The sequence below is a fragment of the Buteo buteo genome, chromosome 1 (assembly GCF_964188355.1).
Source record: "Buteo buteo chromosome 1, bButBut1.hap1.1, whole genome shotgun sequence".
Classification (NCBI taxonomy): Eukaryota; Metazoa; Chordata; class Aves; order Accipitriformes; family Accipitridae; genus Buteo; species Buteo buteo.
The window spans coordinates 14,626,468-14,644,451 of NC_134171.1; the positions used below are offsets into that span (position 1 = coordinate 14,626,468).

At 37.6% G+C, this 17,984-nt stretch overlaps 1 protein-coding gene across 2 annotated transcripts in view; it reads left to right on the forward strand.

The window, feature by feature from the left end:
* STX18 (syntaxin 18) overlaps nt 1-17,802 on the forward strand; it is a 71,986-nt gene extending 54,184 nt beyond the window's left edge. For both annotated transcript variants that reach the window (XM_075022955.1, XM_075022963.1), the window contains exons 6-11: nt 1,141-1,256; nt 5,827-5,915; nt 13,830-13,888; nt 14,699-14,768; nt 15,323-15,403; nt 16,807-17,802. In XM_075022955.1, coding sequence (XP_074879056.1) covers nt 1,141-1,256; nt 5,827-5,915; nt 13,830-13,888; nt 14,699-14,768; nt 15,323-15,403; nt 16,807-16,902 — 511 coding nt within the window. In that variant the 3' untranslated portion in view covers nt 16,903-17,802. The remainder of the gene's footprint in view (nt 1-1,140; nt 1,257-5,826; nt 5,916-13,829; nt 13,889-14,698; nt 14,769-15,322; nt 15,404-16,806) is intronic.
* The last annotated feature ends 182 nt before the right edge of the window (nt 17,803-17,984 follow it).

Below are 17,984 nucleotides of genomic sequence, written 5' to 3' on the forward strand. Positions count from 1 at the left end.
GTTACTGTTTTTCTCCTGTTCAAATAACATAGTCACTCAGTGATGACTAATGCATTATATTCTGTTTTTCTCAGAATTTTCTAATTATGGGTTAGAATTTAGACACAATACAAAGAAGGAAAGGAACACAAAATACAACACCTTCTGTTAAGCAACAGGGGAAGATTGCAGATCATAATGAGATTAACTGTTGATTATATTTGAGAGGGGAGGAAGTGATGAAGGTGGCATAGGAGGTGATTCAGCCCATTGCTTTTTGGTTTTTTGTTCTTTAGCTTGTCTAGCAGCATAATTGCTAAGCATTTAACTGTCTAGTATGTAGCAGTTACAGAATTAATTGTAGACAACAATAAACCACAGAAGTTTACTGGAAAAAATATGTTGCCACCACTTATAAACTTTTTTTGGTGCCACAGTGAAACATGCTTGACAAGTCCTTAATATATAATCATTGAACATGCTTCTCATTTGTTGCATTGCCTTTGTATTAAAATTACATAGCAGGGACTTAGATGTAGTATATATCTGTCCACTGCATACGTTTTTTCTTTTCCTTCTAAATGGTCTGTTATGTCTTTTGGCACATAAAGTAAGGATCACACTCATTATCATTAAACTATTCTTTAAAGCTAGTTAATAAAAATACTTGTTTCGGGAAAAACTAATTCTGTCATATTTTCTTACTTTTCCTTTATAGTAATTGACAATATAAAGTAAAATTGTAATTATTACTTGAAAAAAATAAAGTAGTGGTTGGTGTTGGCTATTGCTACTAAAAAGAATTTTCAGTATGACTAAAATGTCGTTTGTTTGCTTTTTTTAAAATACACATTTTAATACACTGGATTTTTGAAAGGAAGTTTAATAAAATGTCTTGTATTTCTATGCTATAGCCTTCAAAATTCTCCTCAACTCTGAACATGTAATGTGTTGTGTTCAGGAATACTGTTCGTGCTTTCTTTGCTTTTGTAACAATACTTCAGTGAAAGTTGCTAACTACATTTTGTATCTTGACTGGGAAATCTTTAATAAGAAGCTTGCAAGAGTTTAAGTGTCAAATTTAATAATCTGTGGTTGTTCTCATTTTAGAGAAATTCAACTGTGTAATATCAGTTAAATTATAGGCTCTTGTGCTTCTAGGTCCAGACTTGAGCCTGAGCAGAGCAACGTGTCCAAATCACCTCTTTCCCCTGAAAAATCTTCACAGAATCCTTTAGATGATTCTGAAGAAAAACTTTCTGCTGAGGAAAGCAAAGGTAAGAATAAAACATAGTTACATTTCACTTTTGTGGCAAGGCCTGTCTGTTAAATAGTACTTTCTTCACATTACAAGGGCCTGTTCCTGTGACTTGCACCTTTTCTATTTTCATCTTCCCTGAGTTGATCAGGCTTTTGTGAAGCACATTGTGAGACTGAGGAAGCAAAGTCTTAAACTTTTTTACATGCTTTTTCCAACCAGCTAAAAAAGTCTTATGACTTGCTGGATTCCTCATCCTCTCAATAAACTCTGGGTGAACTCTTTCTTTTTTTATTTATTTTTATCAATACCCATCTACTTATTTTGAGATCTGTCTGATTTTTTCACATTCCTTTCACTGATGGCAAGGAATTGGAAAGTAGCTCAATGACTTTCCAGGAAGTTTTTTAAGTACAGAGACGTTGAGTTGGACACTCCTACAGTAGGAAGTTGAAGGTAGAATATGCTCATAGAGGGGAGGTTACTGGCTGGCCAGATCCAGTAGTTTTGGGGATGTTGTCCACAGCATTGAGTTTACCTGCTAGAAGGATTACATCTCATCTTTCAGTGGGGAGGAGACAGGCAGAAGTCTGAAGCAGTATTTCTGAGCCCAGGGTCATTTCAGCTGGTGCTGTTCTTGACAGGACTGGTGAACATTGCTTCTGATTCCTTGGTGGCCTGCTTCTGAGGGCAGGGGATGTAAGTCCCTTCCCTTAGCTGTTTCGGTCTGTCCTGGGATGTGTACGCTGGCAGAACTTTGTTGCAGAGTGCCTTTCAGAGTACCACCACTATGCAGATAATTTCAGGTTTCACACCTAAAGAGAAGTCTCATTTCTGTGATTCTGGAGTTGTTTTCCCTGGCTTGAATTCTCCTGCTTGTGCTGTCTACAGGAGTCCAAGGCACCCTGTGATTTACAGTGTGAACTTTTTTTTTTTTTTTTTTTTTTGAGAGAAAGAGAAACTGTATGAAAGGTGACATTACGTTAGGATAATACTTCATCAAGATAGAAGAAATGCACTGGATGGCCATATTATTCTGATGATCAGTTATTGTTTCTTTGGTGATTATTAAAAGAGTAAAGTTCCTCTGGTTGGTGATTGTAGGGCCATAGAAAGGGTGGATTCATGTGAAGTGGATGCTCCATTTCTGGATGAAGACTAATACTGAATTACCTCACAGTGTGCGAACGGTTTCATTTTCTGATACGGCATTGCTTATCTTCCTAACCAGTTTGTACTTCTGCAGGCCCTATCAGTATGCTTCCCCCTGCCCCCAACACTGAATTTATTGTAAGAAGTAAAGGCTTTGATTATGTGTCGTTTCTAGTGCTTACTATGTTTTTATAGTATGTCTTAAGTGATGCAGCACATAGGCACATAGATGAGTTTCACCTTAACACGTTATCAGTGTTTTGCAGCTGTGAGCTAGTGCCAGCAGAGAAGCGTCAGCGTAGTAGCATCTTCATTGCCCTGTGCTCTTTCCTTGTTACTGAATGTCTCCGCAATCTCTGAAAGTGTGCACTCCCACCACATAGTGTCATTACAATTTTTAGCTCCAAAAATCTGTGCTACACTGTGGAAAACGCTCTTCTTTGCCTTGGACACAGCAAACCAGTGCAGTAAACAGAAATTAAGCTTTGTTTACTGCACATTCATTTTGATTACTCCAGTTTTCACTTTTATTAGTTTATGCTTTAATTTTTTTCAAGAAAGTAGGGTTCCTGTCACGTAAGTGATGCTGATGCCATACTTACGAGGGATTGCTGACTAGTCTTTGAGAAAACTATGAAACTTGTGTATCAAAATAAATCTGTCTGAAGCAGTTTGTAAATGCTCACAGCCTGTGATTCCTCACATAAGGGTAAGTGTTGGTTGCTGCTGCTTATAGAAGTCAGCCTTGTGACTTTTCTGGCAGGTGGTTGTCAAAGCATGGAAATAGCGTGAACAAGATGACTCGGAAACAAGAAGCTCAGTTTAAATCTTATAGCCTTTGGTTTTTTTGTTGGTTTGGGTTTGGTTTTTTTTTCAAGTAACTTTTCAGATTTTTAAGAAACTGGAGAAATTAACCGCATTTAGAAAGAAACTATTTCATCCTCAGGATGTTGGTGGTTTAGAGAATGGTGATCATTCGTCTTTATGAATTAGCCATTATCAGCATGCCTGGGTCCCTTGCATTAAATATCTCAGCTGTAAAGATAGTTCTTCCGAGAGAAGCTTGTGGTCCTGTTCTTAAATTGAACATTATGATGAGCAGCTGAATGTCCTGCTTGGCGTGCTGAAGCACAACTTGGGTTTTGTCTTTCTTTTTGGCAGAAACCAAAGCAAAATGTGATTACATTTGTTTTGAGGCAAAGCACCTGTTTACATTAGAATTATACTGGACATGCCTCATGGTAGGAAAATAGGCTCTCTGGAGACTGCTTTTATATACTGACAGTATTTATCTGCATATTACAAATTGGCATTTAGTTTATGGAAATAAATGTAAATAATGAGTAACTTTGAACTGGTCCACAAGCCTAGCAGCTGTCTCCTTTCAGCATGGAAGAGGGTTCAGAGCATTTGATCATTACTTTGTATCTCCGTCATGCGTTAACTACTTCTCTTTCTGCAAAAGAAGAGTAGTTGGCTTTTGCTGGGTGAATTGTAGAAAAGCATTAATGTCAGGTCCATGAAAGCTGCAGAACAACTTTCCCAGTAGCCAGAAACGTACCACAGTGACAGGAGGAACCCTAGGGAGATACATGTTTCTTGCTTACCTCTTACTGTAAGTGTATTTGCTTATTAGCAATCACATTGGATGCAGGTGCTGTTTTTTTAACAGTGCTGACAGTGCCTGAAAGTAATTGGTTCCTGTGGGATAAAATAGGGATATACCTTTTTTTTTCCCCTTGGCTCCATAAACTAATTATCTTCTTTTCTTTGAATCCAGTAAATAATTAATTATAATTCTGATATAATGTAAATACATTGATTACCTAAACAAGTAAGTTTTGTGTTTCTGTGAAATAGACTTGAAATACTGAAGATACCCCATGGAAAACATAGAGATGAATCCTTTCTAAACAACTTTAAAAGATATTCTTGTTTTTATTTGTTTTTACTTGTAAGAAAGAACAGATCTATTTTTGGTTGTGGTTTGGTTTTTGTGTTGGTTTTGGTTTTTGGGGGTGGTGGTGGTGTTTGTTTTGTTTTGTTTTACCATATTCCTTATCCACATCCCTCATTTATAACATTGTCATTGTTTTTACATCCTGGTTTAGTTGTTGGGAAGCAAAATAACATTTATAAAGGAGACATACACAACAATGCTCTTTTATAATACTTATTTTTCAATAGTTTTCACAAATATTATAGTGAAGGATTAAAAGTAAAAATTTCTCCTTATAATCCTTTTCATATATGTGTTTATAAATAGGACTACTCCATTCAGAGGCTTCCCAAGTCAGTATCTGAATTATGGTGCATCCGTGCTGCTTATGCATTTGAAAAAAATTAGGTCTAGAAGGTTATAACAAAAGAAATGAAAATACTTATAAATGCCTTTTAAAAAATGACTGGGTTAAATAGGAAGTCTGAAATCTATGAAAAAGTAAAAACTTTCTGTATTTTAATTTGCAGCCTGCATCTGGTAAGTCAAAGCAGGTTCAGCTTTGTTCTGTTTTGGGGTGGTGCAAATTTCTCTTTTAGGTTTTGTAAAAATGCCACAGCCAGTAGGGAAAAGAGAGGCCCTCTCAAGAGTGCAGTCTTATCATTGGGATTTTAAACACTGATGCTAGAACAGCTTCAGAAACAGTAGGTTCCTGTTTCTTTTCTTTAGTTTCTTTTCTTTCCCATGCTAACTTCTGCATCTATAATCAGAAGTATATAATTAAGCCTAAAAATAAATCTTCCAGAAGGAAATATCCCAGAAATAGCCATTCAAGATCTTTTATGCCCAACTCCTGCTAAGATTTATGGAGATTAGCTTTAATCAAAGGGGAAGTGCTATTGAAATCAATGAAGCAGCCATGATGTGTAAGGGTTAGTTTGTGGGATCAGATCTGATTCCTGTTGTATGCAGGAAGACCCCTTGCACAGTGTGCTGTAGGATTTGCACTGTAATATGCAGTTTGAACAACAGCGTGAGGAAATTGAGCTCGTCCTGTGAACTTTGCTCAAAATGTCTTTGAGATTCTGTTTTTAGTCTTTGGAATGAGGAGCTGGTAGTTCTGTCAAGTCTCATTGGAAGATAATAGCTTTGCATATAGACTGTTATTTCGAAAACTCTGTGTTTTAAAAGACAAATGCTACAGTATTTTGTCCCCTGACAAGTCTTAGTGCATTGCAAGTTGTTTTACATCCTTCATTGTCAATATATTAGTGCAGCTTCTCATAGTTCACAAAATTAAACTCACGCGTAGACTTTTGTTCCAGTTTAGAAGTTAAATGTTATTGGTGTAATTTTGTGCTATAAGTGTAGGGTGAATCTCAGTTAATGATAATGAGATATAACAATTTCATCAGCATTCTGAAATGGATGAAGAATGATTTTCACTCTACTATTCAGTGTCCTGCATTGTCTCAAGTGTTTGGTGGTTCTTTAACAGACAGGAATCTGCCTGATGCCCAAAGTAACCTTGGATTATGGGGGGACGGCAAAGGTGAAGATGAGCTATCACCTGAAGAAATACAGATGGTAAGTATATATTGTGTCTTATTGTCCATTGTATTATAATTTCTGCTGTATTCATATGTGTTAAAGTACAGATTCACCTGAACTCATTTTCAACTTTCATTTTCTGCAGAATAATGTCATAACAAGATACACCTTTTGTATATGGCTTCCTGGTTCTTCTGGTAGCAGCTAATATTGAAAAATGCTACAAAATACATACATGGAGGCATGAAATTAGTAACAACTATTTTTCAACAATTGAAATTAGAATTGTTTTTAAAATTACGAGTTCCTTTTTTAGTCAAGAAACAATAGAAGTCAAGTCAACATCAGAAGAAGCATTATGAAACTTCTGAAAGAATAAAGTGTTGGCCATTTTTTGCTTGGACTATTTCTAGAATACACCTTAAATAGTTATACTGTTTAAGTATAACTATGAAGTTATAATTCATTTTATTCCTTTGTATTTTTTTGGATTATCAAAATCAGATCAGTTTGCTAGAAGAAATAGCTACAAGCTTGCTGTTGCAACAGAATCTCATGAATTTTACCTTTTGTTCATTTCCCCATTATCAGCACGTTTATGTATTGTTTGATCCAATTCTGCTTACAGTTGAACTGATATACTACAAAATTTCTGACATAGGCATGATTGCTGACAACCTATATGCTAGACTTTTTGATATTCCTAAAATTTATTGTTTTGGACATGGCTCAAAACTCTTAGAAAATCTCTCCACATTAGCACCCGTTGCCTTATTTTATATGAAGAAGGAAAAACTGATTTATAACTAGCCAGTAGATGTGCAGTTTTCAAAATGATGAACTTTACTAAGGCAAAGGGCTGCTGCAGTATGAATACGTGAAGCTTCCTTGGCAGTGATTAGAGATCTTCCCAAACACAATATGCATCACTCTTCCCGTCAGTGATGAGTAAGTTGCGCATAATTATGGCATGGCTTGTCAAAGAGAAAAGGTTCTTCAGAGGCTGCTCTTGATGCTCTCATGTTGTCCTTGAGTGCCAGTCTGAAATCTAAAGGCTTACTCCTGCTTTCTTTTTCTTTTTAAAGAGAATTCTTAACATATTTTCATTTTTCTGTGTTTAGGCACAATATTATTCGCCCCCTTGCTGTAATCTTCCAGAGGATCAGGAGGGAACAAGCATCAGACTTGATGGCTCTGATGGGGTTTACTGATAACTGACTACTAAATGTTGGATTGCTTTTTGTAGGCCTCACACTGTAATTAAGTTTTACACGTTACATCCCTTGCCATGGTACTTTGGGAATAAATACATTTCTTTTTCATGAAATCCTTTTATACTTTTTTAGAGTAAGGCCCCAGATACCTCACAACTTAGATGAGTTGCTGAACTGTGTGTTTTGTTCTGTTTCTGTTATCGAGTGAAGAAAGATCAACATTTTAAAATGCTGATTTTTGCCCGCCAAGAATTTGAATTTTTCCCTGGAGTAAGTTCTCTTTATTGACTTGTGAGGGGGAGTGATTCCAGGCTTAAGTAAGAGAAAAATTACATTCATAGTTTAATGCTTTGAAGGATTTCTAGACTCATAAATCTCCAATCCTAAACCGCTTCTTATTAGGCATTCAGACAGCTCTTCCTAGGGTAGAACCAACAGGCACTTTTTAAAAATCCATTATTATTCTTCACCCATTCAGAGCTCTCCTGTGCTATGCTTTTTTTATTATTATATATTTTAAAAACTTTTACTGGTTGTTTTGCACTGATTTACTTCTGTTGTGCTTTCAGGAGTTGCACTTCCTGTGAAAAAGGGTATAAAAATAACATTGATATTCCAAATTAGATGAACTTTTAGCTCAGACAGACTATAATATGTCCTTATTCTTAGCCTACACAGTTCTGCCTATAGCTTGCAAGAAAATTTATACTATATAACAGTGCCTTGATGTCAGTGCCGTGATTAAGCTTAGAAAAATTACTTCTGCTGGAAACTTTAGATGTCAGCTTTATCAGTCTGCTCCATGGGAAGAGAGACACAAATTTACTAGTCTGTTTAGAGAAGCAGAAGATCAAAATGCTACCAAAATAAAAATAACATGTAGTCCTATCTATATTAATCCACTGAAATATTATTACTGCTCTTGTGCCATAGTTTGTTCTTAAATTTCCATGTGTGAATTCACATTTAAAATTTATTTTTATGTGCTCTCAGTACTTGTGTTTTAGTACTGACACTAGGAAACCAGAATTGAAAAAAGCATACAAAGGGAAGTTACCACTAGAATAGCCTCCTCTCTGCTTATAATTTATTCTGAGTTTTGCAGAAATCTGGTTCTAAGGTGGATGTCTGAATCTCCTGTTGAATCTTGCTGTGGCTCTGCTCTGACCCAGAGCTGTTCTCCCCTGTTGTCAGCCTGCAGTGAGCTACAGTATGACCCCCAGCAGTCAGGGCTGGCTGTCTCTCACACGATGAGTCTATGCTTCTGGCACTGTTGTGAAGAAATACAGGCTTACTTTCTACTTCTCCTAAAAATGAACAAGCGTCAGCTACTTCCACGTTATGCCTTGGAAGGAGTCCACATTTATTACGATTTAAAAGAAAAGTGAGTCAGCATTCATGGCAGTGTTAATACAAACATTTTTTTCTTTCTCCACCAAGTTGTCAAGTAGAGAGCGAGCTGATTGTTTCTAGTTATAGTTAATGCCCGCTAATGAGGGTCATTTCTTGTCAGGTAATTTTTTTACTGTTGGATTGGATTGCATATTATTGGAGTCGTCAAACTGTAAACAGAGTTGTATATTTGTGTAGTACACATATGTGCACAGTAGAGTTTCAGATGTAAATGTTGCCACTAACACGCTGATGCTCAGAGCTGAGGAAGCCATCGGTCTGTTCTGTGGACCTAGCACGATTTTTTTTCTTCTTTTTTTAGGGTTTGGGCGGGGGGGGTCTGAACACTATAATTAAATAATTTACAAAGGCTAGGGATGTATGTCGTGACTATTCCACAGCAAAACTGCTCTTTCAGTGTATTTTTGAGGCAATTTATAGCTAAGAGTTGGCCTTTATTAGTAAAAGTTGGATATTATATAATTGTACTTTTAATGGACTTTAAAGTCACAGGATCCGTTATTCTAATCTTCAGGTAAATTTGGGTTCAAGGTGCAAATATAGGTGTAACTAGCAAATAATTTGACTATTTGAATGTGCATTCCTTTTTTCATTGCTCGCATAAATCCTTCATACTAACTTAGCAATATTTAATGACTTCATTGTGCTTTTAATGCAGGAATCAAAGCATCTTTACAAACATGTAACAAACCCTCACCCTTTAGTTAATTTATTCACTCAAAGGACAGTTAATTATTTCTCCTCTGCATTGTTTGCTGTTACAGAGAAGTTAATTTCTACTTTTTTAACATTTGATTTGTGAAGAGTGGACCAACTGCATTTAAGTTACTCGGAAAATCAGCAGCTCTCAGAAGAGGGTAGGTTACAGTGTAGAAACTGCTGTGTTGGTTTTAAATTGGAATGTGTTGTGTCAAATCATACTTAACAATTCTCAATCATGGTTCCATGATCCTTCCTGGGGGTAAAATAATGAATTAAAGCCCTATCATATTGCTACAGCAGCAATTTCTATCAATATTTTACCCACAGGAGAGAGCTTTACATTGTTCAAAATGGTTGCAGGCTATTGTATGATTTGCACAATAAATTTCAGTTTATAACCCTGAGTACAGGTATATTAATGGGTTTTATAGTTATTGTGAGCAGATGTCTTGTGGCTGCATTGAGTGGGAAAAAATCAGGCTCTGCTGTTTGAATTGTGAAAATACCTAATTTTCCTTGACTGTAACTTTTTTTTTTTGTTGGTTTTGTCTTAAATTCAGGTACAGTACACATAATGACTTATCTCATGGGATAACAAAAAAGAACTGATCATTTCTTCTTATGCATTAGAACTTTAGACATACCTTAAGCAGTTTGTCACTTTATGCCATACTTTGGTAACAGAATATTTCACTGTTATAAAAGAGGCTACTTTAATAAGCCATAAATCATTGAGCTATGCTGATAGCTAGCATTTGGTTTATGTTCCCCTCATGTAAATCCCTTTGTGACACACTGGCATATGATGTGTTCTGCGCTCTAACCTTTTGTTCAATTGACTGTTTTAGCATATCTTAACCACTGTCTGTGCCAAGCAGTCCATCAGCCATGATTTCAAATTGCAAAAATAATTTAGCAGTTTAAAAGGCAATCTGTGCCAGTGGAGGGTTTTAAATATCAAAGGGACTTTTTAAAGAATACTTTCTCAAGTGGATTTGTGCTATTTGTAAGGGATTAAAATCATTCACTGTTTCTTTATTGAAAATTTGCCTTCTAAATTAGTTATCATCTCAGTTTTACTAAAGCAGCAAAATAGGGGATTTTTGATGTTGAATATTTGTGCAGAAATACTTATCCTTACAGAAGTCGGAAAAACAATTACAGTTTGCTGGCCCCACTTAGTCACTTAAGGACCAACCAGTCAACTTGGTGCTATATCTCATGGCTCTATTTCATTGCTCTGTTCCTTGGCTTTGTTCTGAGGTGACTCTACTAAAACCAGAGACATACAGTGGTGTGAACGCACAAGTGCAGTGATGAAACACCTTTAACAATCTGCCACTGTAAAGTAAATATAACTGTATTAGTCAATTATATTTTAACAAATGCTCTGCTCTGTAGAAGGAGACACTACAGACAGCGGTGACAATGGCACTTGAATGTATTGCAACACTGATACTTTTTTATTTAACAAAACCATTGGATCTTTAGGGTGGAAATCAGTGGGACTTCAGGGAGCTGTGCAGTATGTTCCTCTGTTTCCCCTGGACCCATGGGGCTGGGCTCCTTTCCCAAGGCCTCCACCCCACAGTGAAGGTGACAGTGCCTGACAGCCCTCCTCCTCCTCTGTGATCTTGGACCCCCTGGAGTCCTTTAACCAAGGAGAGAAAGCTGTTCTTACAATCACCCAGACAGTGAACCTCTAATACAAAAAGAAATTTGTATTTTAAAAGAAAAAAAATCATTTTTCATTATTTTTCATGACATAAATTGCCTATGTCAGAAGACTAAACCTTTTTCTAAGAGATTCACTGTTACCCTTCTTTAAACACACCTGTCATTTCACACTCACTTCTATGAAATTAAATGTACTGCGTTAAAAATCAGAAATTTGTAACCTTTCCCCCTAAGTCATGCAGGTTGACATTTAATTTGCTGTTGGCAGAAAGTCAAGTACTGTTTTTCCAAGTGTCCTGATGGGCCTGAAGCAGGATGAAAAATGTTACAGCACAAAGTGTGGGGGACAGTGGTGATGGTGTGGGGTATGAGAAGGATGGAATGAAGGTGAAGGGTATGAAAGGTAGCTTGCCTCTTCTTATTTTCTTGCTTTTCTGTTGGGTCTGTGGCAGTGCAGAAGTCTTGCTCAGCTCCTGCTACCCATGCTCCCTTAAGCCAGCCCTATCATCTGGTCCTGTGGTAGGATTCAGTTTACTAATCTACCAGAAAACGCACAACGAAAAAATGGTTAGTGAGCTAAAACGTCATACCATGAAACCAGATGAGCAGCAAGCAGCGCTTGCTTGACTGCATATGCAGGGAGAGAGAGGACAAATTCCTCAGTGGCTGTACTAGATCTTTTTCACTTCACCCTGAGTAGTCCACACACTTTATTTCTTCTCTGTGTTAGTATTATAAAAGTACTTGATAGGGCAGAAGTTTCAACTTGAACATTCTGTATCATTTCAAGGGATGCAGACATCAGCATCTGAAGCAATGTGCACGAGGAGTTGCACAAGGTGTATAAAGAAGATCTTGGGGATAGAGATGCTGGTGGCATGATTGGGGCAGGGTGGGGGTCACAGGGGTGGGACAAAGATGGTCACCAAACAGAGCAGTATAATAATGTTACATTATTACAGACGGGCTCTGTGAAAGAAGCTGTGTCAGATGAACTGTATATAGCCACTAGTTTTCATGTTGCATTTTAATGACAAACTGCGTCGTTGTTTAAACTACTTCAAAATACTAAGTGTGTGCTTCATTTTCAGCTATTTCAGTAGCACTGCTCTAAAAGCAAAGTGCCCATTTGCCTTTCAGTGATGTAACATGACCCTCGGTGTCATAGTAATTCCCTGTGATTCAGTCTTTTCCCCCCTCCTTCCTTCTTTTGCTTTTTGCACAAGATGATAGTTGTTTTCAAATACTATCTTCTCTGGGCAACACCTCCTTTTCTTGCAAGGTTAAGCTTTGGGCATACGCTCAGATAGCGAGCAGTTCCTATTGTGCCAACTGAAAACCAAGTCTGACCTGTGAGCAGTGCTGCTCTGTTGGCATTTTCATCTTTAACACACTGCTCTGTCTTAAAAAGGATAACGAGACCTTGCAAGGTGACTGAGGGGACTGCTGTGCTTTTACTGCTAATGAAATTGTAATGTGATTGAATTATGCCAAAATCCCAGTGTGTTATGAAGGCTCGTTCAAAATAAGGAGATTAACGGAACTAAACAGGCCTTGCTGTCTTGCACAGCTCCCGTGTCAAATTCCTTGCATTCTGAATCCTGTTTTCTGGTATTTGCACTGCTGCATGTATCACTTGGGTTCGTCAGAGGTGTGCAGCAGGTACTGTTTTCAGTAGAAATGAATTTCTGTACAACCGCGTAGACCAGGTCTTTTCCAGCTTTGTGAGAAAAGTGCAAAGATCTAGTCAGTCAGCTGTGTCCATACCACAAAGGTCTGGCTGTTACTGGGGCTTTGCCCGTGTAGAATTAATTGGCAGAATACCCTGAATACGCTTCCCCTCTTTCCGCCAGAGCGGGGCTTGTGACCCTTCCAATACAGGGTTACAGGGTGCTCTGCTGTCCCTGATGGCAGGAGCCTTTTGGCCGGGGCTGGGGCAGGCCACGGAGCTCCCGGAGAGCGTGAGCGTACTGCCCAGAGCCCAGTGGCTGTGGGGCAGAGAGCTGCAGGGCCCCCTCGGGCTTTTAACCAGCTGTATCTGGCTGCCAGACTGCAGGATCAAACTCGAGTATTCAGGCACCTTGAAAATCCCAGCTCAGCACATCCTAAAGGGTTCTTTCTAAAACACAGTCCTTAACGACGCTGTTTCCAACCAGTTCCATTACAACATGGGATATCTTTCGCAGCTGTGTTTTGGCTGTGCAGTTTTTGTGTCAGCAAATCGTGTCATTATACTTGCTGCATGATCACTTGTCCTGTAATGAATCCCAAATGATCCGACAGTCAAGTACATCTGAAAAGTCAAAGCTCATTTTCCTGTATGAAGTCTTCTATATATGCTTGTATTTGAAAAATGTAGTGCTGAAAGTATATTTAAACGTTTCATTGACTACTGATGAGTTTTAAATAAAAGAGGTCTGCTGGAATAACTAAAGCCAATGCATTTGTAAAGCATGAAGTACTAGATGTCAAAATATTTCCTATTGTAGCAAAATCTAAAAGCTCTTAACTTCATGCCATGGGCAGTACATGAATAATGTGAAGGACATTGCAAAGATCTCATGAAGAGAATCACATGCTTTCACAAGCATGAAAGCCTTCCCCACTCGAATTTCTAAAATAATAAAAAAGGACAGGTTTAATCCACTATATTTTTCCTTACTGCAAAGTAACTTGAGCAAAATCTTCAAGTTATTTTGGGGTTTGTTTCATTAATGGGAAGAGAATGACAAGTGTTACAATGACTGGTTACAAATAAGCAGATTCATATTGTTTATTTAGGCCAGTATTAGTAATTCTTGGAAGATCTTTTTAGTTGAGACATACCATAAATATATTGCAAGGAAGGGTAGAAGTTGGTTGATCAGGGGTGGGGGTTGAAGAAAGTTCTCCAAATCCAAGCATGTGAACTCATGTGTGTCATTTCCTTCTTCCCTTCTTCCAGTTTGAACAGGAGAACCAGAGACTTGTGGGTGAAATGAATAACCTCTTTGATGAAGTCAGGTACAGTTTTCTGTGAGCACACCAGTCCCAGAACCCACACACAGTACGTTTGCTGCAGGACACCTGGCTGCCTGAGTTGTAGTGGTGTGGTAGAAGGAGGGATGAAATAGGAGCGCCCAGGAAACAAACTGTATGAGTTTACACATTGTGCTGTCCCACAGTGTAAAGAATGGTTCTGAGTGACACACGGACTATCCAAAATAGTACTGGTTAAATTTGGAAGGTTTATGTTCCATCTCACTTACCTAAGTTTAAAAGATTAGTTTTCCATTCCTATGATGTTGTGTGCTGCATATACAGACAGCAGGAGGGGAGGTGCAATCACTGACCCCCATGCAGAGACCTCTCTTCACGGCAGAGCGGCGGTGCCGCTTGCTCTCCGCTCGCTGTGCAGAAAACCAGAATGGCTAACTCAAGCGAAAGCTTTACTTTTGGATTATTAGTACTAGGCAAGGTGAATTCTGCACTTCATAGTCGCATGTAAAATGATATGTCAAAATGAACTACTTAGGGTCCACCATGGATTTTGTTACATTAGGTGTAAGAAGGAAGATCGCTGAAACCCTTGCAGTGAAGGCTAGTATCTGCACATTTTGGGGTAGTGCCTTTCCCAGAGCTTCACTGTGGGCCGGTTGTCTTCCAACCATGAACTGTCAGAGCACTAATCACAGGCTATTGCTGCGTAACAGGCAGCTAACAAAATAGCCGTGCCTTTTGAATAGCCCGCTTACTGGGTTGGAGAATCTGAATCTGCAGGAGCAAGAAATGTTTGCACTAGTTTCTAATGGAGTATTTCTGTTCTTTGCCAAGACAAATTGAAGGAAAAGTGGTGGAAATCTCCAGATTACAAGAGATATTCACTGAAAAAGTCTTGCAACAGGTTAGTATTATTTAATACTAGAGCAGCAAATACAGTTGGAAGATTTTCTTGGGGGTATTTTGGTCTTGGTTGCGTGCAAGATGTAAACATAAGATTAATGAATCTTTGACGCAAATGTGAAGGAAAATTTTTTTTTCTTCAGATGTGAAATCAAGATATTTACTGTTGTTACTTAACAGTATGTACTGGGAATGGAAAATGCAACATGTGTGTTAGAATGATCCCTCTGCCTCAGAATTAGCGTCCTGTTAAATGTGTTACTTAATAGCATCTTTTCTGGAAATGGTGGCACCTCTTCCAAAAGAGCTGGCAAAAATTAGACAGGTTAGATTTGATTCTAGATAAATGGGAGACTCCCTATTGATCTTGGTGGTCTCCATTCAGGCTCATGAAATCACAGATAAATTACAACTTAATTGCCTCTGTACCTTTGCATCATTGAAACTAAGATGTTAGTAGTACCAGATTTTATTTCTGAGTTCTGCTTGTTCCTGAATTCCTTGGAAGTGTTTTTTTCTAACATACATCACTGTTTCTCAATTTATTTTTAACAGGAAACTGATATTGACAACATCCATCAATTAGTTGTGGGTGCAACAGAGAATATCAAAGAAGGCAACGAAGACATACGAGAGGTAACATTTCTAAGTTGTGTTTTAAACTCACTTGTTTCTCTTAACTTTCAGTTTTGCCCAAGTGTTGCTTTAAACAGCACATGCAAGCTCACCCAGAGTACAGGTGCAGTGTGTGCTGGGGTGTCGGGACATGATTTTGGAAAAATTGTACAAGTTAGTGGAGGTTCTGAATAGTTTGTGTTGCTTGTCTCACTAACCATGATTTGAATAGCTATACAGGTCTGCAGAAATCTACTTGGCCTCACCCATGTTTTAAACATGAAGGTCACCTGGCATGCATTTAAGCACCTGTGAAGTTTGGTTAAAAAAAAATGAAGAGGGGGAGAAATTGCAGACTATGAATGAAAGACAGTGCTGAAATTGTTGGAACTAGAGTTAAATGCTGAGTGTTAGCAGAAGACTCTCTTTACCATACTGAATGCATCTCACATGCTCCTAGTAAACAAATCTATCCCATTGCCTTACTAATTAGAATGAAATTATGTTTTCTTTCAGGACCTGAGATTTCAATAAAAAGAGAGTTCCTAAATTAGGCTACTGAGTAAATGGCTCAGTTCTTTTTTTTTTTTTTTTTCTCCCTCCTGAAAGCATACAGAGTATGTAGCTCACCCCTGAGTTACCTTCTGCTCAGCTCTTCTGAAAAGTGCATCAAACATGCATGAACTGATGTTATTTTTGCCACAATTTTCACATTTGTAGGTAAAACTAAGTTTCCTAAACTACACTGAGAAACAGTAGAGAAAGGTGACAAATACAAAACTTTGTCACTCACATTAATGATATATTGCATTAAAAAGTCTATTCCATGTATAAATCTGAAAAATGAGAGAGAAAAACAGGTCCCTTGCTATATGCCAGTCTCAGTTTTGGGAAGGAGAATCCAAGAAAAATACTTCCTATTCTTGTTCCTTGCTCTGCTTGCTCTGAGACTGAAATAACTGAATGACAGTGCTAAAGCAACTTCCAAAACTAGTTGTCAGGTTTTGGGGGGGGTGGTTTGTAGTCAGAAGAGGTTTATTAGAATGATGAAGGCCTGATTATTTCTTATCACAGAAGTTCACTTTTGGAACTTAAAACTAACCTTTATGCATGTATGTTTTGATGTAGTTCTTCATGTTTTAAGTGTATTTCCATTGTGTGGGATCTTGGCATTTTTTTGTTGTGTGTGTTGGTTTTGGGTTTTTTTAATGACCAATTTTAAGATTTTGAGAGAAACTGAAGTATGACAAAATCTAAAGAGGTGTAGCCAACCTTACTTTTATTCACTTGAAATTAATGGCAAGTTTTGTTCTCTCTTGTGGGAGGGAGGAGTGAATCCACCAACAGTCATCCTGGGTTGCCACTGTTGAAATTCTACTGTATGTTTACTGGTGATGGTAATGGCGATAACCTTTTCCTCACAGGCCATCAAAAACAATGCTGGATTTAGAGTATGGATCCTATTCTTCCTTGTGATGTGTTCATTTTCCTTGCTTTTCCTGGACTGGTATGATAATTAAAAATATAATATTGTCTACATGCTTTGTTTGTAAAACTTTTTGACATTTTTTTCAATGGAGCAGGGTATATATGGCATACCTGTGTCTTTTATGCATTTTTTTCATACTGCTATGATGGAAATGTTTTCCAGTAAATAAGCATGTGTATATATCCATTAGTGCAGAGGGAGCAGATAGGATTCATTTTAAATCCCTTTATCGAGCATAAACCCACACTTAATCCTGCAAATAACATAGAAACCTTTGAAAGAGCTGCTAAGAAAGCTACAAGCTGGAGCAGAGCTAACAGAAGAAAAAAAACGATAATGGTTTTATCATAGTCACCCACACATCTGTCATGTTTAAAGTCCAGCTCCCAGTGTGCAGACCAGATCAAGAGAAAACTGTTCCTGTGCAAAAGCATCTACACTCTCTCAGGCTTTTATTTAATCATACCACTTCAGTACATAGTGATCACTTTGCACATGTATGACCTCTACTTCTAATCCTTTGGAACTACTCGAGTCAGAGATCAGGTTGATTTAATAGTAATAATAAGTAAGTAAGTCAGCTAGAGAGCTTTACTTCTAGGTGAAAAGAAAGAATACAACACAAACAGATTGTGCAGTGAAACAGATGTTCTGGGATGTTGGAACAAAGCCAAAGGATAGACAATATTTAAGCTAAACTCTTCAAAGTACTAAAATTGGGAGCAATTTGTTAACTAAAAATGTCTCAAAACCAACTGTAGATAAGAATCAATAAACTTCCTCCTGTTAAATTGGAGGAAAAAATGTTTTTGACTTCAAGAAACATAAGCAATTTGTTTCTCCTAGATTGTAAAGCTTAGTATTTTTTAATGTTTATTGTTATGAGAGAGAGAGAAATAAGTTTTCTCATCAGTATTTACTTGTGCATTAACATTTTTATTGTCCTAAATTTAAGGGGAGGAGATGTATCATGAATCACTTCTATGTAGGACAGTCTTGGGGAACAGATCTTTCCATCTTGTAAAATCTGAATGTCCTGTGTAAATATGTTGATATGCAATGTGTGTTTTGCTATCTCTCTTCTGAAATGTACATTTCTATACATTATATGCA